This window comes from Rhinocladiella mackenziei (assembly GCF_000835555.1).
Source record: "Rhinocladiella mackenziei CBS 650.93 unplaced genomic scaffold supercont1.3, whole genome shotgun sequence".
NCBI classification, from domain to species: Eukaryota; Fungi; Ascomycota; class Eurotiomycetes; order Chaetothyriales; family Herpotrichiellaceae; genus Rhinocladiella; species Rhinocladiella mackenziei.
In genome coordinates, this window is record NW_013550602.1 from 2,708,679 (window position 1) to 2,723,220 (window position 14,542).

General features: G+C 51.9%; 4 protein-coding genes across 4 annotated transcripts; 2 read left to right on the forward strand and 2 right to left on the reverse strand.

The window, feature by feature from the left end:
• Positions 1-113: 113 nt before the first annotated feature.
• Positions 114-1,699, forward strand: Z518_04494 (uncharacterized protein; the record flags this gene model as incomplete). Its single annotated transcript, XM_013418200.1, has 2 exons — positions 114-288; positions 339-1,699. 2 exons carry the CDS (start codon positions 114-116, stop codon positions 1,697-1,699), a joined length of 1,536 nt encoding a protein of 511 aa, XP_013273654.1.
• Positions 1,700-2,248: 549 nt separating this feature from the next.
• Z518_04495 (NAD(P)H:quinone oxidoreductase, type IV) lies at positions 2,249-2,987 on the reverse strand (the record flags this gene model as incomplete). The annotated part of the gene is made up of 3 exons (XM_013418201.1): positions 2,249-2,750; positions 2,809-2,894; positions 2,961-2,987. 3 exons carry the CDS (start codon positions 2,985-2,987, stop codon positions 2,249-2,251), a joined length of 615 nt encoding a protein of 204 aa, XP_013273655.1.
• Positions 2,988-4,185: 1,198 nt separating this feature from the next.
• Positions 4,186-4,809, reverse strand: Z518_04496 (uncharacterized protein; the record flags this gene model as incomplete). Its single annotated transcript, XM_013418202.1, has 2 exons — positions 4,186-4,580; positions 4,629-4,809. The coding sequence occupies 2 exons, from the start codon at positions 4,807-4,809 to the stop codon at positions 4,186-4,188; spliced, it is 576 nt and encodes a 191-aa protein (XP_013273656.1).
• A 3,966-nt stretch (positions 4,810-8,775) lies between these two features.
• Positions 8,776-14,085, forward strand: Z518_04497 (uncharacterized protein; the record flags this gene model as incomplete). The annotated part of the gene is made up of 2 exons (XM_013418203.1): positions 8,776-9,484; positions 9,539-14,085. 2 exons carry the CDS (start codon positions 8,776-8,778, stop codon positions 14,083-14,085), a joined length of 5,256 nt encoding a protein of 1,751 aa, XP_013273657.1.
• Positions 14,086-14,542: the final 457 nt, after the last annotated feature.

Consider the following 14,542-nt stretch of genomic DNA (forward strand, 5'->3'; position numbering starts at 1 on the left):
GTTTCCTCGCTGTCTTGCACCCGATCACTCAAGGTCCTCAATTTGGACACATCCGTCCGGATTTAAAAAGTTCACGAACGAGAGGTCCAAACGCCGGGGCGCTACCTTTCACAATGGCGTACACAGACGTTGTCGACATGCACGCAAGATATGGCAACTATTCAGTTTCCAACACTTTCGCATCCAATGATTTAGTCCCTGACTTGTCGGAATCTGACATTCCTGCCTACAGCGCCGCATTTGACGCCGACCCTTCTGCGAAAAGGCACGCCGCCTGCGACGAATGCAGTATGTCTTCATGCTCGCATTGGCCTCTCATAACACTCACAATTTCCCAGGAAAACGAAAGCTGAAGTGTTCTGGTGAACCGACTGGCTGTGAACGATGTATCAAGCAGAACTTAATATGCCACTTCTCGCCGCAGAAGCAGATGGGCCGGCCGCGCAAGAGAGTGAAGATTGACGACTTTTCCCACAAAGCCACGATGACGACCACTACCCAACCCCACTCCACTTCGAGTCAAAGCCAACCTCCACCTCCACCGGCTCCAGAACCAGCTATCGACCCCGAATTGTCTGGAAATGCTATTGAAAGAACCAACTTTGAGAACATTTGCAACGCGCCGATAACCCAGTCTATTAAACGATCCAGCGCGACCGCGAGAGCGCAAAGTGCTCCCGAATCAAGCTCTTTCAATCATAGTGGCGGCGGCAGCGGAGTCACATCACAAGGCTCGAGTAATGCTTCTCCTTCTGACGCTCCTCGAACACCGCCCGATGGTGATGTTATGTCCAGCGTCTCGTATCCGACCGATGTCTCGCTGTGGCCCGACTTTTCAGATATGACCATGCTGCCGATGCCGGTTCAAGACAGCCATGAAAAGGACGATTTTTCCTCTACCGACCCCTCAATCACCCATTCTCACCATCATGCCTCTCAACCCGTCGACCTCGATGCGGATCCCAGCACTCTGACCCAACTTCCCGCGGTTCCCGCGTGCCCATGCCTCCCGAACCTCTACCTTACGCTCTCAACCCTATCGACCCTCTCCGCCTTCCCAGTGTCGTCCGGCACAATCGACACCCTGCTTAACGCGCACCGAACCGGCCGCTCAGTCGTCTACTGCAGTGTCTGCCCTCAAAAGTTCCAATCAGGCTCCCAAAACGTCATGCTGGGTAGCGTGCTGATCACTGTACTGGCCGATCACTGGCAACGGGTGAAAAAGGCCACCGCCAAGGAGTTAAGAAGTGGATTTGACACGGATTCTAGTTCGACCGCGGATTTGGATTCGGGGAACATATCAATTCGTGAGGATCTTGAGTGGCGGACGTTCGGGTATAATCTCATTCGGGCATATGTCTTTGGCGACGCACCGATACCCCAGGTACCATACACCAATTCCCTATTTTCGAGCTTATCGAATCAGCGCCCGTACACGCTCTGTGATTTGTTCGATGCGTTCGAGCGGAGGCAGAAACAATGGCACGGTCTGTTGCCAGGGTCGACTGAGTTCCCTCCACGGTTGACGAATGATTTGACCCGTGGACACACGGTGGGTATGACGTTGAAGGAGATTAAGGAGTGCGAAGCGGAGGTGCGAGCACAAGGCGACGATGGCATACTGTGTCTCCGCATCGTCAAGCATTCGAGGATGCTGATTAGAAGTCTGGAAGGGGGCCCTCCAAGGGTCGAGCTATGAATATGGTAATGTAGAAGGCAGTGGATGTGGCATATGGATTGATTCCCAAATTGCAATGGCTATGGTCATGAGGAGAGCAGGTTTCATAACGAGCATGATCAATTTCAGATTTTTTTTTTTTTTTTTTTAAAAAAAAAAATTTCACCTAAACAACCGGAGATTGATGTCGAGATTGAAACTGACATTGACATTGGTATATGGTACCGTGTGGGACAGGAAAAAATTTGGCTCTACGCATCACGGTGTGGGATAGTATGGTACTCGGATCTTGGTCGTCTTGTCTTTTTATCTCCTTTTTTTTTTTTTCTTTTTTCTTTTTCGTTGCCCGGACCCTGTTTAAATATCCATCACGTATTTTCAAGATGTTTGAGTAGCATCGCTCCATCACAAAATGACACACTTCTTCGGCAGTCCGCAAGGCCCGCTTTCGTCTGTGTTCTTGGGATCGGTCTGTATTGGTTGAGAGGGCTTCGTAGCAAGCGCAGACTCAGGTTTCTTTTCTTGTTTGGAGACGACGTTCTCGGTCCTGTTGGCGGTGCTGCCATCTAGTCACGCAAAGTTGACTTTGGAGACGGTTTCGTAGAAGGCCTTGCCTTGGATGGTGGCCATCTCGAGCTCCTTTGCGGAGGGCTGTCTGCTGCCATCGGCAGAGGCGAAGGTGCCGGCACCCCAGGGAGAGCCACCACGGACCTCAGAGAGGTCGGCGAGCAAGGGGAAGGCTTTGGCGTAGCCGAAAGGCACGTAGATCATGCCTTGGTGGACCCAGGAGGAGATGGCGGCGAGGGCGGTCGACTCTTGCCCACCACCAGCAGTGCCGGTGCTGATGAACATGCCATAGTACTTGCCGTATAAGGCACCCTGCTGCCACAGGCCACCTAGCTTGTCGATGAAGGCCTTCCATTGCGCAGAGTAGTTACCGTAGCGGGTGGGGATACCGAAGAGGAATGCGTCGTACGTCTTCAGAACGTCTGGAGTGATGAATGGGATGTTGGTGTTGGGGCCTGGGGCGTGCATCTTGCTCAAGACTTCTTTGGGGAGGGTTTCTTCAATTCTGTGGGAGATGTGCTGTCAGTCTAACAAGGATCTGGTCAGGAGGACGGAGAACGTACTGATAGACATCGACGGAGCCGCCAGCTTCCTCGATGCCCTTCTTTTCGGCTTCAGCAAGTTTGGCAACATGGCCATACATGGAGTACTGTTAAGTACGCATCGTTAGCAGGAGCATTAGCCACAGGCATGGCCGGATCGGAGAGGGACCTACGTAGACAATGGCGATCTTGGGAGCCATGGTGAATAGTCTCTGGTCGTTAGAAAACGAAGTGAATAAGAAGGAATCAAGAGTGGAGGATTTAGTGAGTAGAGGAGAACGAGAGGAACCGGTCGAGGTATTTGTATGTGTCGATTTAGGTCAGGGATTTTGAGATTTCCAATCGAGTACAAGCCCAATGAGGGCAAGAGCCACCAGTCTGTGACCCGACTGACTAACCCAGGTACAGAACTTTTCAAAGTCGCTATCTACTAGTGGGCTAGTTGCTAGGTACCTCGCTCGCCAGTTTTGCAACTTTGATGCTGATACTACTGAACCCCGTGGCAGATTCTAAACGAGCGGGGCGCGGCGTGGCCTATGCCCATGCCAGTGACGCAAGCCGCGCACCCTGGCTTGCAGCATTACCAAATTTTGTACATGCATCCCCACAATACAGAACAATCTATTCCGCCTTAGATTGCAAAGCACAGCTATCCCCCTCCCCTTTTGCTCCCTGCAACGAGTAATCCTTATGAATACAATCAAGCTGAGTATACGATGAGTACTTAGGGTAGAAGGAGTTTCTAATCCTCCCATTTCTCTTAGGCTAAGCCATGGAGCCCGGAGACGAGTGACGCAGCTGAAGAGCAGCTCCCTGGCAAAAGGCCCCCAGATGCTTATGGAAAGCTGACATAGAATTGCACAAGCAAGCCAATCATGGAAACCCACCCGCTTTCGCATTGTGGAACTGGCTGAGCCAATGTGCAGTTTGTAATCGCCATGCCAGCGAAGTCCACCTTCACCCACGATCCATCCGTCTTCTCCTTCCTATTATTATCTGGGCCATTCAATACCTAGGCTCGTTTCGCCGGGATTCATGCATAACGATATGGTGCTCTGCCTTCAAACCGTCCTCTGTGCTGACCCAAGAGTTCTCCTCCAACCGCGTTGCTAGGAGCAAATTCCCAGCATGGCAATGACTTATCACCAGTTCGAGGCTCGAGTTGCGCACTGCCCAAAACAAAATAATCCACGACGATTGCTAATGCAAGGCACCAACTTTTAACCGCACCAGCCAAGGCTCGACATCAAGGCATTCATTCTTCAACACGCTCATAAATTCCCATTTATCACTCCTCCCGTTGAATCATCTGCTACTTCTCTCACAATCTATTGATGCTGCTGACCATAATTTCAGCTTTCGCTAACCACTTCCGCCCGGGACCTGCACGAAATCGGTCTAGCATATGTTCGAGCACCGCAGCGAGCATACTCCAGCCCATCCTTCACCAAATATGATCGTCTCTCCAGCAAACCCATGACAAGTTTGGGCCCATATTTGCACCTGGCTTCGAGGGACTGAATACTTCTCACTAATCTCGTGAACAGGGATCTCATTGTAAAGATCTCGCAATGGGAACGCCGAATAAGCTCGGCGATAAATGCGAGCCAGTCGAGTCTCCTCTACGGTGTTTTCTTTCAATTCAGCACCACTGGTGACCAGTCGATTGACCGAAGCAGGATTGACTCCGACGGGTCGAATGGCTCCGAGGCCGCTTTCGTCAAGAGCGCCAAGAACGTCAAGCTGATCGTGAAAAGTCATCCAGGATATTTCAGCGAGCGCCATTGTCTGGACTGGAGTGAAGAGGTAGGATATGTGCATATTCACCATCCATCACAAACAACTCAAGGGCGCGTCTCTGTTCTGAGTGAACCAAAAGTCATTTTCGGGACTAAGCCCGGCGGCCACGACGGCCACACTTAGTTGGGTCGGTTCGAAACAATCCTCGTCCTGCGTCATTTGGATCAGTTCATTTACAAGCAGGTCTGTGAGTGCCTTTTCCAATACAACTTCGTAGCCCATGGGATGCCAACGCAGAGATGAATGGACGTATTGCTCGAGCGTGATCCTCCTTGAGGCCATTCGACTTCCAATTACCTCGAGTAAAGCTCTCTTGATGCCTCGTCTGTCAAGGTCAGACAGCTTTCAACAAGAGGCATTTTAATCTCGAGCAGTTCAGCCACAGCTTCAAGACCCGATTTTTGACAGCCCAGGTAGTCTCGCCGACCTCATCCTTGCCCTTGCGGCCGGCTCAACCACGCATTTGTCGAAGCATCGCAGGTCCCACCAAATTTCGCCCCCATCCGAGCTCCATTTAGGATGACTCTTCGAGCAGGGAGGTCGATATTTGCACCAAGACGGCACGTGGCCACCATCACTTTCGGAATGCCAGCATCATAGGCTTCGGCAACCATATCTCTTTCTTCAATGGTCAGGCCCGCTTGTTGAAATCCGACCCCACATGGAATACAGTTGGCAAATCAGGCTTCGAACCGGCAGGAAGGGCTTGTAGAGATGCCAACAAATCCTACCGCTTCCCCGGGATATCGTGATCTAGAGGATTCGTGGGCATCGCGTCACCAATTAAATGAGCCGTTTTACTGCACCCAGTCGACTGCGGCAAAATACCAGCGCTCCATGACCGGCTCCAGCTGTCCCAATGGCCAATGCGACGACAGCATTAACTATAGGATTTTGGAGGTTCTGATGTTCGGATTTGGTGATGGTACTACAGGCCTGTGGTTTTGTGCCGGGGCGGCGTCATCGGCAGTCAATTGACCGGCTGTGCAAAAAAAAAAATTTTGGGCATTGGCTGTAGGATAGATGGTATTTTCGTACGGTAGATGTCCTTCGATGGGAATTGGGCGGTACTTCGTAATGCTAAACTCTGAACGAAACTGCCCAACAACATCAATTTGGTGACGAGAAGCTCTATGATATACCCGCGGGCTCATCGTTTAGCATATGGAGTTCATCGAGAACAACCACTCTGATATCCTCGGACTTTCCCTCCTCAATGACAATGTTCACAATGGCATTGGCCTTCTCAATGGCGCAGACAGCCACATCCCAGTCTGACCAATTTGCGGGACGATCTGCTCCCCCCCCAAAAAAAACTTGCACGAATTGACCTGTTTGGTCAGCGTCACGTTGGGATTGGAGATACACCCGATAGATGGTCCACGCAGGGGCGCGTAGCCACTCGAGCCTCTCTTACACAAGTGCAACGGACGGCAGAGCCGAGGTAGACTTCGTTCCTGGAGAATCAATGAAGCGCTTGAGGAGAATGTCTGCAGCCAGAGATTTATCACTTCCTGTGGGTGCTGTCTAAGCCAGATTTTGTTCTCCGCTCAAGAGGCCTCTCCCCAAAAGACACGATGACAGCCGTGGATAGATTGCGCATACACCACTGGCTTTCAGATTGCCCAACCAATTTGGAAGGGAGGTCATACCGCGGATGTCGTAGAATGAGAAGTGGATTTTGAGAAGGCCCAGAGGTAGGAGTCAAAATTGGGAACGAGGGAGCAGGAGCTTCATCTTCTATGGCGTGGGCTTGGTCTATATTGGCAGTTGGATAGTTCGGCTTGCCGTTAGCCGTTGTGGTGGACGCCCTATGACATGAACAGATTTGTGTGCGGCGGAAAAATGAGGGAGCGACCAAGTGTTATGGTGTGCGAGCGGCCAAGGGCCATCTTGAATCTGGTCATTGGGTCGTATTGATCCCGCTCGGGCTCTGGTTTGTAGGTTTGATTCCGAATGGGGACCAGTGAAGTGGGTTGGTCATAAATAGTTGTTGATTTGTTGCCATGAAGTCGCCATGGAGCGCAGAATATTCAGGGAAAATGGAGAAAGCATGAACGTAAATCGAACCTCGACTTGCAGGACCCGAGACACGTGAGGTGAATACTTGCTGATAGGGAGTCCCAAAAGGGGATAGCGGGAAACCCGACCTTTGGGCCCGCCAAGCCACCGACCTTCCAGTTCCGCCGAACTGGCTTTTGAAGGTGCAACTCGGAAAACTTCACTTGCGGCGAGTCCCACTGTCACCACAACTAGAAGGACATTGCAGTCCAAAAAACATGGGACAGCAAGCCTGTGTTCATGGATCAGAATGACTTGGGAATGGAAATATTGTTTCACACGCATTCGGCGCCAGGTAAAGGGAGGCACCTAAACAGCTGGCGTAGGCAACGTGATGGAAGAGTGGCGAAATGTACGGCATCGTCATGGAATGAGGCGGGAGATGAGCCACGGAAGCCTAGAAGAAAGGATTTGGCGATGAGTTGGCTGTTTGGATGACACAAGACAAGGAGCTGCGCTGGTTCATAGAGCCAGGGACGTCGGAGAGTGGACGAGAACACGACCACGGCCAGGCACGAATTCTGGGAGCAAAGGGGCACCAGAAATTTATGTCAAATGCGCATGACGTGCTGCCTGGTACTTTGCATCAATTCTGCTGACTTCCCAAGCCGATCTGAGAGCTTTATGAACTGTGGAAGCAGAGGTACTCGAGATGAGATGTGGTCAAATTTAGAGAGGGCGAGCAGGGAAGATCGTGGTCACCTGACGCCAAGCCACACCGGGCACTAAAACACACCCTTGTGGGGCTGCTGCACTTGCAACTTGGTCTTCAACCTCACCTCTGGACTGGGAGACCGTCTTTCACCACCAAAATACGAGTCTCTTTTTGGGGAGCAAGATATGAGTTACATTAGCAGAGAGTGGCTGGTGGGCTCCTCTTCCTCATGCCCGGCTCCAGAGAGGTAAAACAATGAGTTGGAACCCCTTCTCATTGTCCCGAGATGACGGCCAGCCTTGACCGGAGGGAGGAGAGATAAGTTTGCCCAGGGCCAATTCTGTGATGTAGGCCATGCCCGCCGACGTCGCCATATGCAAAAGACATACCCTAGCATGGGAAATATCCCCTTGAGAACCGCGATAGAGTGGCATGGTCCTGGGCTGTCTCTTGCCTCGTCGGGTATCCACATTGTTCTGCCCTGGAAGTTTTTTCATTTGTCGTCTGCTCTCTCGACACACCTAAACGCAAACGTGACCTTGATCTCCCGCATCCAATCCAACGTACTCTAATCGCGATACTGGAACTAAGCGTTCTTCGTTCTCCATGCCATCTGATCCGTCCGCCTCGCGCCTTCTCCGACCATTTCTGCTCTACCACTCGTTCCCCCTTCCAGCCAGGCCGGACCCTCTCTGCTCAGGCTCTCTTACCTCACCTCATCTTTTCACTCCTCCAGTCCAATATCTCGGCACTCCATCCGGTGTCCGCCCTTGTCACTGATTCTACAGCACAGGCACCATGCCTGCTAGTACGTCCTGGTCGACCTGCCAGTCTAAACTTTCCTCTGCTACACTACCATGACACTATTAGACTAATGCTGCTAGCCCCAGGCCACATTTCTTCCGTCTGCCACCCTTCCTTCCATTCATATCTCATCCTCCATCTTCGCCTTCTTATCCACTTCCTTTGTTCTTCCCTTCATCAGCCTCCTGCTCTTTTTCCTCTTTCTTCCCTCCTTCCCTCCTCCACTCCCTTTCACAAATACCCCATGATTTGGGCGATTTCTCGACTTGTCCTCCCTTCTCGCAACTCCCGCTACATCACTCCTTGTCCCGGGTATTTTGATCGCCCCATTCCCGGCACGGCGCTAACACCGCGAAGCTCTTTCGTCCTGGTGCGTGTGCCTCCGACATATCGCTTCGCCCACTCCGCCGCCCGACTTCAAACTTGATTGTTTCTTCCAACACCGTCGACCAGCACATTTTTCCCGCTTGTTCCATTCAATCACGGCAGCCTTGGATATCTACCATTATCGCCCCTGCTGTCGAGATATCCCTCAGCTGATTAGCTGACCCGAACTATCGCCGCAGCCCTACGCAGGGCAGCCCATCCCTCCAGTCTCAGGTCGCCATGCGATAAAACTCAGGACTCCACGAATCTAAATCACAGCGCACACCTCGCCTCGACTCGTCATGTCGGCTCCCGTCAATCCTCAAGTCGCGACGGCGCCCTCAGATTCCCCCCCCGGACAACAGTCAGATGCACTTTCGGCCATTCAGAACGATGCACCGCCAAGCGCTGCGGCCACCAGTATGGATGTGTCGCCTGCACCCGAGACTGCCCTTCCCTTCGACACGCCCCAGTCACAGCCAATGACTGCTACCGCATCCTCCTCCTCGCAACATCTTCCTCTCGAAAACGGAGATGGTCCTGCCTCTGGCCCTTACGGAACTCGCTCAAGAAATCGTACCGGTGGTACACGTCCTAATTATGCCGAAGACAAGGAGTTGGACATAGAATTGGAAACATTGCCCAAAATCAGCCGGTCCAGCAAGAGGCCCTCGGCCACCGCCTGCGAACAGCCACCTGCGCCTTCAGGCTTCGCATCGGTCAACCATTCGAATGGTGACCAACTGCCTGAGCATGCACCGGCGGGCCATTCGTCTACGCCAACGCCAGCCTCGACTCCGGCACTGTCGAAGAAAAGAAAGCATCCAGGAAGTCATCATACTGTCGCTTCCAACTCAAACATGGTTTCAAGCTCGCGGTCCCGACACACCACTTCAGTCCCCTTCAAAGGTTACGTCGAGACCAATATGATGAGCTTCACCCGTTGCGGCCAACGACTGAACGCAAAGAAGCAATTAGTCGCCGATGATGGCACAATTGTCCAGGCAAATGGTAACGCATCATCACAGTACACCCATTCTCGCTCCATACTAACTTTGCATCTAGACCATGTTTACTTCGTCTGCGAACCTCCCGGAGAGCCTTACTATCTGGCACGAATCATGGAGTTCCTCCACACCGAAGGGGACTCTGAAGGTCCGGTTGATGCCCTGCGAGTCAACTGGTATTATCGACCAAAAGATATACTTCGGCGTGTTCAAGATACTCGAGTCGTCTTCGCTTCCATGCATTCAGATACCTGTCCGCTCACTTCGATACGTGGGAAATGCAATATACATCATTTGTCGGAAATTTCCAACATGGATGAATATCGTGGTCAGCAGGATTCATTCTGGTTTGACAAACTGTATGATCGATACATGCTTCGTTATTACGAAGTCATTCCGACTCACCGAGTCGTCAATGTTCCCCAACAGGTCAAGGCCGTTCTCGATCAACGCTGGAAATTTGTCCTGGTCGAAATTGGGCGGGGACGAGAGTTGACAAGTGAAAGCAAGAAATGTACAAAATGCGAGCAGTTTGCCAGCAACCACGATTCGGTGGATTGCGCAGTCTGCAAAAGAACCTATCACATGCAATGTGTGAGGCCACCATTGCTGAAAAAGCCGGCTCGAGGCTTTGCCTGGGCGTGTGCTGCCTGCAGCAGGGCCCAGGAGCTTAAGATGGATGCCCGAAACACACCAGCAGGCTCAGAAACCGCGCCAGGCGATGATGATCTGATGGACGAAGATGAGGACGACGCTCACCCCAAAGACCAGGACACTCGTGAGAGCAGTATCGTTCCCGGATCACATCCAGCACCCACCCCGGCCCAGATTGCTCAAGCGAATCTCTGGCCTTGGAGATATCTGGGTGTTCACGCACGCGCAGAAGATGCGTTGGATTACGATGATCGAATATATCCTCGTGCCAGTTCTAGACTGGGTCCTCGCCATCAGGCCAACGTCAATGTGTGGCACGGCCGACCGGTTGAACTGGTCAAACCGGCCGAAATCAAGCGCAAGTATTTGAAAAATTCCCATCATCTGAAGGGCGGTAAACCTTCGAAAGATACCGGCACCGACACTGACAAAGATCAACGGCTCAAACGTCCTAAATGGGTCGTGGACGAGCCCGTGGGTTATGTTCCTCGTGGGCAGGACGAACAGATCGAAATCAAGGGCAAAAAGGAACATACGGCTCAACTGCTTTTCAAGATGCCCGAACCTTCGCAGCTCCCGGAAAGAGGTGGCGATGACACCGCGACACCCGAAAATGCGGAGGCATTGGTAGATGACTATATGAAGAGAGTCAAACCCATTGCTGCGCAATACAATTTGCTGGATTCCTCCGTTGACTTCCTGACCAAGGCGATAGAGAAATTGCAGGAAAATGAATATGACGTCGAAAAGGCGTTGGAAGCAATGAAGGGACTTTCGCTGAGGGCTGATTTGAAACAGCCTGATTTGAACCGAGAAGAGATCAAACGTTTCGAAGAAGGAGTTGCCAAATACGGCAGCGAGCTCCATGCTGTATCTCGTCATGTGGGGACGAGTGTCAAAGAGTCGCGAATTGTTCGTTTCTATTACATGTGGAAGAAAACAGAGAGAGGGCGACAGATTTGGGGTAACTTCGAGGGCCGACGTTCCAAGAAAGAATCGAAGCGAGCTGATAAGGACGGAAACGTGACCAAATTACTGGATGACGTCGCCGATGATCATGATGATTCTGCTTTTGATGATGAAAAAGCTGCGCAAAAGAAACGCGGATTTGAGTGCAAGTTCTGCGGCACACACCACTCTCGACAGTGGCGGCGCGCCCCGGGTACTCCCCCCGGCACACTCGTACCTAAAGATCCTTCCGCAAAGAATAGCAAAGACAAAAGTCAATGGCTTACACTGGCATTATGTGGAAGATGCGCGTATCTTTGGCGCAAGTATGCGGTACAGTATGAGGACATCGAGGAGGTGTCGAAGAAAATCGCGTCTTCGGGCAGCCGCGCTGCCAAGCGCAAGGTCGATGAGGAGTTGCTGCGTCTTATTCTTGAGGCGCATCAAATGTCTGGAGATCCAATCCCCCCACGAGCGGTTGACGAGGTCAACAAAGCCGGCCTGGAAGTACCGCAGAACATCATCCAACCGGATGAGCCACCGAAGAAGAAAGGCAAGACGGACAAAGATGCGGGCCAAGGAACTCCAGATGTTGTGCCCGAGAAGAAGAAGGCGCCCGAAAAGCCACAGGAGCCTCCTCCGATCGAGCCGGATCCTCCCAAGGTCAAAATCCATCCTTGTGCCGTGTGTCGCGTTATCGAGGTGCCTGGACAGGAATTGCTCAAATGTCGCGACTGCCGACTTCACGTACATGGCTCATGTTACGGAGTGGGGTTGAAGACCAATACCAAGCCCTGGTTTTGTGATATGTGCCGGAATGACCACAACCTCCAGGTGTCAACCACGTACGAATGTGTTCTCTGTCCAGTCAAATATACGACCCAAGAACTCATGGAACCGCTCAGAGTGTCACACAAAAAGAAGTCAGATCGAGAACGCGAAAAGGAGCGGATCGAAAGAGAAATCATCCAAGAGGCTAGTCGTCGATGGCGTATGGAGCAAGAAGCGGCCGGCCGCCCTGTCAATCCACGCGAGGCACTAAAAAGAACGGCGTGGAACAATTGGATTCACATCACATGCGCTCTCTGGACCAAGGAGATCAAATTTGGCAATTCAGAATTGCTTGATGATGCCGAAGGTGTCGGTTTCATCCCCGCCGACAGATTTGAGCCGGTCTGCAAAATCTGCAAGCAAACTGGGTATCCTACAGTCAAATGCCACCAGTCAAATTGCAACACCTACTTCCACGTCGGCTGTGCGCATCAAGCAGAATACACTTTTGGCTTTGATGTAGCTCCGGTCAAGAGCAGTCGACGCGACTCGGTCAATGTGATGAAACTGGAGTTAGAAACCGGCATTGTCACTGCTGGGATCTGGTGCCCAAACCATCTTCCATCCACTGTCGTTCACAACATGCTGGAGCCCACAGAATCTGGGCTTACTGCCATGCAGTTATTTGCCCGTACTTATAAACAGGTCGATAATTCCATCACTGGTACCGTCCGTCGGGCAGCACAGTTTACGGCAAACTTGACCGGTTCTGCGTCTGCAGTTCAGCCTCCACCGCGGCGGAGTTCCACTATCAATGGCGCAACGAACGGCACGACCATGCCATCAGAGAGGACCGGTGGTCCAAGTCTGAGAACGTCTCCTGCGGCCGAATCGCCTCAGGATTCAGATGACGGACCAAATGAATCAAGAATGATTGAAAATGCAGCCAAAAGGACCAGCGGACAGAAAAAGTGCTGCACTTGTCTTGTGGACGTGAGTCCCAGATGGTGGCCTTTACGACCGTCGCAGAAATCTTCATCTGTGGTGAATGGAACACCATTGGAGCACGGCGGTGAACACAGCTCTCTCAATGGCTCTCGTGATACCGTGATGACCAACGGCATTGTCAAAGCAGAACCCGCCGATGGCGATTCCCTTGCTGCCATTGTGGAAGGCAAGGATCGAGCGATGTTCCAGTGTCACAAATGCCATATCCTGAAACGAACACCCCCTTCGTCTCCGTCACAGGTCAAACCTCGTGAAAAACCTCCACCAGAGCCAACTCAAGAACCTTACCCATATCCGCCATCTTATCCCCCCCCACCACCGACCGGGTATCCGCTGAATCGGCCACCACTTGAAGGAGCTCCTCATTCACATTCGCATCCACTAGGTGCCCCGGTTCCTCATCATTCACCTTGGCAGAATCCTCCTCCACCGCAATGGTCATCTCCTGGAGTGCGAGCTGTACGTCATCCATCTCCTCCGTCTGTCGGAGGACTTTATGGACAACCGCTATATCGACAAGCACCGCCACCGGAATACAATCAATCTCCATATAGTAGACCAGCACATCCTTCTCCATATACGAATATGCCTGGGCCACCACCACCTCCTCCACCACCGCCTCCCTCCGCTCCAGGGCCTTTACCTCAACATTCACCTCCTCCTGCACCTTATGGGCATCCTCCTCCACCGCCACCCCCTCACCCCCATGTTCCACCGTCATCTTCCACACCACCACAACCACCACCCCGTCAGCCTTCTCCTCCACGGTATGCTCCTGAACGTCCACCAGTCCCTTCGCCTCATCTTGGATTAGGATCATCGACTATCTTATCTCGATCATTTGCTCCTGAATCAGCTCGTCAACCCGCCTCAGGTTCACCTGTCAATGGTTATTCGGCACCACATTCTTCTGCGCAGAGACTATATAATCAAGTTCCCCCTCCACCTCCGCTACCTCCGCCGCCTTCTGTCGTCCGACGTTCGCCATCGGCACAATCGCTTACTCAAATTGCCCAGGCAGCTAGTGAACAAACAGGGCGGCCGCATTCAAGACAAACTAGTGTCGAAATGGCGGGGACGACTCCGAGGTTTGGACCGAGACCTTTCCCTGAAAGCCCACAACAAAGACCAATTACTCCATCCAGCGGACTAGGGTTAAGGGAAGATAGGAGAGATGGACCGGGTGCCAGTGCAAGTCCAAGTTTGAAGAATTTGTTGAGCTAGTGGCCTAGCAGGTCCGAGGGAACTCTGACATGGGTGGTCGGAGCGAGTTGGGTGAGGAGAGTTTGTATACATTCGGCGTATATCATCATCAGAACATACTACTACTATCACAACCAGGTATTACATAGATTACAAGGGTTTCGAATGACGCAGGGTTTGCATGTAAGGGCGGTTGTCTCTGGTTTTTGGGAAAGACTACGATGTTCTTGTATCATTTCATAGACAAGGAGATGGGTGGCCAAAAAAGGTACTGCAGGACATGCGGTGCAAATATGAAAATGTTCCAATTCAAAAGAAAAGAAATACTGTTCGTAGATGAGACTGACGTTTTGTCCAAGTGTATCGTATACTCTGACGGAAAAGGATGAAGAATTCAAGGTTTCCAAATAGTTTTTATTGCACAAGATGCTTTTGAGGAAGATTCCTGGAGCATCTTGGGTCCGAGCTGTTCTCGATC